The sequence below is a fragment of the Colias philodice genome, chromosome 11 (genome assembly GCF_061535455.1).
Source record: "Colias philodice isolate Cphi_HAF_F1 chromosome 11, ilColPhil1 Martin Lab GWU primary, whole genome shotgun sequence".
Lineage (NCBI taxonomy): Eukaryota > Metazoa > Arthropoda > Insecta > Lepidoptera > Pieridae > Colias > Colias philodice.
In genome coordinates this window covers 6,321,084-6,328,258 of record NC_143096.1, presented here as the reverse complement: position 1 = coordinate 6,328,258, position 7,175 = coordinate 6,321,084, and the positions used below count along the sequence as shown (strand labels likewise).

General features: G+C 31.2%; 1 protein-coding gene across 2 annotated transcripts; it reads left to right on the top strand.

Moving 5' to 3' along the window:
• The first annotated feature begins 1,504 nt into the window (after positions 1–1,504).
• LOC149484631 (uncharacterized) lies at positions 1,505–7,175 on the top strand. 2 transcript variants are annotated; one of them, XM_089700846.1, is made up of 9 exons: positions 1,506–1,821; positions 2,237–2,328; positions 2,506–2,779; positions 3,144–3,210; positions 4,562–4,750; positions 5,055–5,214; positions 5,798–5,864; positions 6,375–6,515; positions 6,786–7,175. In XM_089700846.1, the coding sequence occupies exons 1-9, from the start codon at positions 1,705–1,707 to the stop codon at positions 7,053–7,055; spliced, it is 1,377 nt and encodes a 458-aa protein (XP_089556972.1). In that variant the 5' UTR covers positions 1,506–1,704; the 3' UTR covers positions 7,056–7,175. The 2 variants fall into 2 exon arrangements, with proteins under 2 accessions (XP_089556973.1, XP_089556972.1); XM_089700847.1 differs by lacking the exon at positions 4,562–4,750 and having other exon boundaries at positions 1,505–1,821.

The following is a 7,175-nucleotide window of genomic DNA, read 5'->3' as shown; positions in this document are numbered from 1 at the left end:
ACTTGGGGACCTATAAAAAGATGGTACCTCAAGAGCCGGACAGTTTTCATGGTTCTTACATCTTGCCAGACACATTTAAAAATAACTATCATATCATCAAATTCACATAAATACCTAAAAGTGTAACAAATATGAAATAACCCACTAAAAACATTAGTTAACTATAATTATAAAAAAAAAATAATAGTATAATATATAAGTAATAAAGTTATTACTTATCTTTTACGGGGACTTGTGTTGATGGAATTCCACGTATCTCGATGACTTTTTAGTTATTATGTCATCGAGATACGAGAAATTCCGAGAAATTTCAACACAAGTCCCCGTAAAAGAAACTAAAGTTAGGTACAATTTACAAAGTAACCACAACCCAGACTTGATAATCGCTAGTCGTTCTTATCTGTATCGGAGACATGCAGAGAAACTTTCAACTTTTCTAAAATAAGGAATGTTTGGCCGTCGCGCGTGGGCTCTTGGGTTATATTATGTATTATCACAGACTAATAATAATATACTACGTATACAAGTATTATGTATCATATCTCATAAGCTAAATTTAATTGTAACTAGCTTTCCACCGGCGGATTCGCTCGCTTTGTCTAAAATTAGGTATATACCTTCCTCTCGAATAATTTTATCATTTAAAAAACATATAAAAATCCGTTGCGTAGTTTTAAAGATTTAAGCATGCATGGGGACCTAAGGACAGAAAAAGCGACTTTGTTTTATACTATGTAGTGATTAATCTATACTAATATTATAAAGCTGAAGAGTTTGTTTGTTTGTTTGAACGCGCTAATCTCAGTAACTACTGGTCCGATTTGAAAAATTCTTTCGGTGTTAGATAGCCCAATTATCGAGGCACGCTACAGGCTATTATATCATTACGCTAAGACCAACAGAGGCGGAGCGTAACGGAGCCACGCGGGTAAAACCGCGAAGCGCAGTTAGTAAATAATAATATTGTTGACGCCTAGTGGTGGACACAAGGGAGCTGTAAGGATTATAAGTTTATGATTATTTCTCATTGTGTCCTGCATATCGCAGTTATTTATAATGAGTAACTATATAGGTTTATACCTACTCATGTTTTTGTGTATAATTTAGGACTTAGCTAATTAAAACTTCAATTACCTATTGGAAATATACTTTTGCTATAAAATTACTCCAGTACAAATCTCAGTACAAACCCTCACCCCCCCAGAGTAGTTTTCCTATACAAATTTAATTATTATTGAATTATACGAAACTCGCACATTTCATTGTCAAATTGTAAGACATATCACATGTAAGTCTCTTTATATAATGATGATGATTTACCCGCAGACGAAACCTACTAACCTAGTTACTTAAGAGTACTTTTATATTTTATATCAATAAAAAACTTAAAACTTTTTTCAGTAAAATTATTATTGAAATGGCAATATTCAAATTGTGATTTGACCAAATTTGACAGGTTTCCGTAGAATGACATTGACACTGTTGAGCATGGTATTTGACATTTGACAGATCATTGTTTTGCTTTGGTTCAAATCAAAAATGTAAAAATACATTTCCGATGAAAGTATTAAATTAAATAATAATCAATTTTGTGAGACAATTGCCTTATTTTATGTTACTAATTTACTTCAGCACTTTCAACAATATTCAAATAAGTGTAATCATAGTTGTGTGCGTTATATTTATGAGATTAATTAAAAAAATATGATTCGAAGTATTTGTATAATATGCTTGGAACATACACGAATAGCAAATTCAATATTTGATTACAATGGTGATTTAACATATGCAGAAATGATTCTATTTGTAGCTAATATTCAGGTATTTAAATCTTCATAACAACAATATATAATATATTTTAATGGATCAATATCACCAAGTCTACCTATTTGATCTGAGTATATGATATCCATACACAATATAATATACAAACATGTATATACTATTAAAATGTATGTAAATGTATTTAAAATATTAATCTTTTTATTATAATCTTCTTATATATAAAAATGAATCGCAAAATGTGTTGGTAAGCGCATAACTCGAGAACGGCTGAACCGATTTCGATAATTCTTTTTTTTTATATTCCTTGAATGGTTCTTATGTAGAGAAAACGTAAACATGTACCACGGGCGAAGCCGGGGCGGACCGCTAGTATAGAATAAATCTATAAACAAAGTCTACTCACAATGCTCACCTAATATATATTGCTAATAATGTATTGTAATTTTTACAGATAGTTGAATCCAAATCAGACGAGCCTTTGATTTGTTTAAAGTGTCGAAACAAGCTCAAGGAATTGTATGACTTTAAAGTATTAATAAGAAGGTGAGAGTTTAAAATATTATCTTTGATACGATCAAAGATGAGAGCACAGACTTAAATAATTTAATTAACTTCAATCACAACTTCCTGTATTGAAACAAATATGACTACTAATTAATTTAAATAGACTATACATTACAATGGTTAATAAATAAAATTTAAATTGTATTTGATTTCAAGGTCTCATTCAGAACTGTTTGCACTCAAGCAGAGAAGACTTGTGTTTGATAATATTGATGAATTCAAATTGTTATTAAATCCTATAAAAGACCAAGCAAAGCAGAACATAAAGCATGCCGACTTTAAATATTTGTTATTGGATGATAAAGATGTTTTTAAACATTATGAAACAGTAATAACTAAAATATGTAATGGAAAGACTATTCCAGTTACAGATATTTCAGAATCTATAATAGAAAAATATGATGATGATGATGATCTTGACAATAGAACAGTAAGTTATAACTTGAAAGATTATTAAAATTACTTCATTCAACTTGTATGAACTTGGAAAATTAATTATCATGAAGAAAGAATGTTTTAGAGGTCCCTGTACGGAAACTACTGAAAGGATTAAACAGTGAAGTTTCAGTAATAACGCCTGGCTGAAATTTCACTGTCTGTCTGTCACCAGAGTGTATCTCGTGAACTGTGATAGTAAAATATGTATTAGAAAATTACAGAGTATTTCAGTTGCCGCTCTAAAAATAAATATAAAAAAAAAGAATAAAAGAAATATTTAAGGAAGCCATAAAATATTTAATTCAGGATTGGCATTTTTAATTTATTCCAATATTAATTATGCTTTGTTATTTCAGTCAGATTTCTACAACATGGATGATTCATATCTCGAGGATCAAGAGGAACACAATAACAAGAAAATTGGTGGGTAAATTTCTAGGCAGAATTTAATATTTTTCTATTTAAGATTGTTTTCTATATAAAATGATTGAATAAAAAAAACTTTGTTCATGCAATAAAATCGACAGACACGACCAGATAGATCCTACTTCCTAAGTAGCTTCCTAACTTTGCAGTATTCTACTTCCTAAAATAATTCTTAAAACAAAAAATTAAAAATCGCCTTCAAATTTTTTAACTTAAATTGTTGAATTCTGAACCTCCTTTTTTCAAGGCAGTTAAAAATCCCATTATGTACCCGAACCCGACTTTGGTGTAGAGTTTGGACGTCTAAAGGAGAGTGAAAGAAAACTGCATGTCATACATCAGACCTTAACTACCATAGCAGGAAATGGAAACGAATAAGCTACTGATAATGGCCATGTCAAGTACCAGAAGTGTAACTGAATTGTAATATAATATGCTAAGCTTAGAATACACATTATTTAAACTGACTTAGAAGCGGTCTATGTGAACAAACTTAGCAGTAAAAGCCGTTCCGCATTATCTACATAATCATTCTGAACACACCCAAACATAGTAACCTACACATTCAGGTACTCCGTAGTGAGACGAGGATAGAATATTAAATGTAAACCATTAGCCGTAAAGAGTTGCAACGTATCCGACTAAACGCAATCCGGCTAATTTGGACTGACTTAAGACGGAAAATTATAGTCCGGGATCCATCGCCCATTTTTGCAAGTGATTACTATCAAGCTAATTTTTCGTGAGTAGCTTTATTTTGATGAGATGCCCAATAATTTCATGTACGAAACTCTCGATTGTGGTAGCTTACAGAGGTAACAAGGATAAAAATTTTTGATTTGACGGTTCTCAAATATTTATTACGCAATTTGTAGGACTATATGTCTGTTGAATTATATAAGTATTAAATAAGTGAAAATAAAAAAATCAGCTGGTTAGTAAGTAATCATTTATGATGACTTCGTTATCGATACACATTGGAAAGGGGGACTCTTTGATCAAACCATAGATTTTGTAGGACAAATATTTTTTCGAATAATTTAGATCTATCTTATCTTGAGATTGAACAAAAAAAAAACATCAGTTAGTAATTAATATTTGAGAACCATCAAATCAAAATATTTTATCCTTGTTTCCTCTGGTAGCTACCACAATCGAGAGTTTCGTACATGAAATTATTGGGCATCTCATCAAAATAAAGCTACTCACGAAAAATTAGCTTGATAGTAATCACTTGCAATAATGGGCGATGGATCCCGGACTATTACGCGTATGCCGCTTCTACCGCAGTTTATGCATATATGTATATGTATTCTAAAATGCATGCAAAATTTCTTAACTCTTATAGGTAGCGATATTACCGATAAAAAATCTGAATGTATTAAAGTCTGTATTAAACCTGTATTTTTACGCGATATAATATCGAAATCTGTAAGAACAAAACGACCGCCAAAACCGAACCGTGCAAGAAAAATAATTTGTACTCATTGTGGGAAATTGACAAAAAATATAAATTCACACATGTTTATTCATACAGGTAATTCAATTTTAATATAACTATTATTTTTTAATATCTATGTTTCCTTTATTCATACAGTATTGCAAATCACTTCATTTATGTAATAAACCGTCCTCCGCCGCATCTATCTGTCTGCTGTGAATGAACTCAAAAACAACTGCACCTATTTTAGTTGTTTTCATCAAATAGCGTGGTTCTAGAGGGTGGTTTTAATAGGTATTTAATTTGTTGTTGTTGAAAAACTAGAACTACGGGAAGCGCTGGTACGAATGAATCGCAAAATGCAATGAAGAAGAATAATTTAATTTTATCATTTTTTCAGATGTAAAACAGTTTAAATGTGAATATGAAAAATGTAATAAAGCATTTTTTACTCGAGGGAACTTGAATGCACATATGAAGATACATTTTTCAGATCCAGACGTTGAATATAAATGTGACCATTGTACTGCGGTTTTTGCACAACAGACAGCCCTTATAAGGTAATTTTAATAATATTACATTGATTTACATATTTACTATGTACTACAATTTTGAAGACAAAAGAGGATCGTTGAACATAAAATAGGTCTCGATTGCGATATTTTTTCTTACTGAAATTTATTTATTCTAAAATAAATAGGTAATACATAAAGTTTTAATTTTATAACATAATATAAAGAGAAAAGTAGGCCGACTCCCGGCGTCTAGGAGAGCACGGTACCTAAACTCGCGAGGCGCACGGTTGTCACATTAATATTTTAAATAATTGTACAAACAAACACCGACCGCGCAGCTGAGCGGCGTTGTGTGCGTGCGTCAAGCTTGCGTACGTACATGAACGGGAGGCGAGGCCAAGCGCTCCGCGTACATACAAACGGCGCGATGTACCTTACTTCGAAAATAACTTACTTTTCTCTTTATATACTATGCTCTGTATCATGCAATAATCTACTCGGTAAATTTTAATGCAATGGATTCCTTTTGTGCTAAAAATTAATATATTTTTCTTTAATCTTACCATCTACTATGTACCTACACTCAATTATCTATCAAATTTTTAACATAGATTTTTATACGTTTTAGTCACATGACATCACACACAGCAAACAGGCCACATGTTTGCGATATTTGTCAAAGGGATTTTAAACGGGTTAGTAAATATCACAATTTAGTTAGTAGTAAAAAGTACGAAGCTGGTATAGATCAAAATGGTGTTCAATGTGTATTAGCACCAAAAATTACTGAATCATATCTATATTCGGCGAAATATGATAACGAGCATTTAATATATTCCATATGTATCGAACATCGGGGATTCCCCGTCTCTGATATAAAAATAATTATATGTAGCAAAATAAATGTGTATCGATATATTCTTTAAAAATAAGAAACGTAAGAGATTTGAATATGAATACGCTCTATCTAGACAAGAATACCCATGCATACATCGCTACTTACCATCATCATTAAATCAATTAATAGGAGGATAACTAGTAGGATGCTTTAATAATAATTAATTAATAAATAAAAAAGGGCCAGGAAGAGTATATCTTGTAAAACTAATGATATCTGGAGAATTACATGGATTTATTTTTAGCTGTAAAAAGATACAGGTAGAGTTATACGAGATAAACGTTTTGTAAATAACCTATTTTTTTAGCTTAGTGCCTTAAGCCGTCACAAGCTTATACACACAATCCCTATGTGTAAGTGTGAAGTGTGTGGATGGGGGTGTAGAACTAAATCAGCACTAAGGCACCACGAGCGTGTGCACACCGGAGAGCGGCCTTTCAATTGTAAAGTTAGTATAATAATGTTAAATACCTAAAGTAATTTTCAATTACTACTATATCATGGAAACCAAACAAATATATTTATTTTATTTTCATCTTTATGAATTCTTGCCGGTTCTTCTCTGAAGTCACTGTTTTCCGAATCGGTGGTAAATGGTTAAACTATGTTAGGACAATAAAAAAGTTCTTCTAGAATAAGTCTAATTGAATAAATACATTTTTGAGTTTGAGATTAAGCATGTCTTCGTTTGATGTAAAAAAAAATCCATCTATTTCAGATTTGTTCACAGCCTTACAGTTACAAACGAGACTTTATCAGGCACTGTTTAAAGAAACATGGAATATTTCTGAAACACAGGAAAATAGATGTTATGGATGAAGAAACTATGCAAAATGAAAGAGCTATAATGAAGGACTTATTATTCAAAGTGGAAAGTGGTTTAAAAATCAACGAAATATCAAATCCCTTTAAGGGGCCGCAAGCGGCAATGGCCTTTGAAATGGCAATCAAGTTTTTGATCGAAAATAAAATGCCAATTGATTTTTAAAATCCTTATGTAATAATTTAACTGGAAAATTTAACATCGATTTTAAATACATATTTTGATTTTTACAACGCAACGTCTGTCGGTTTGTTACTTACTTACTTTAATAAATGTTAAATTGAA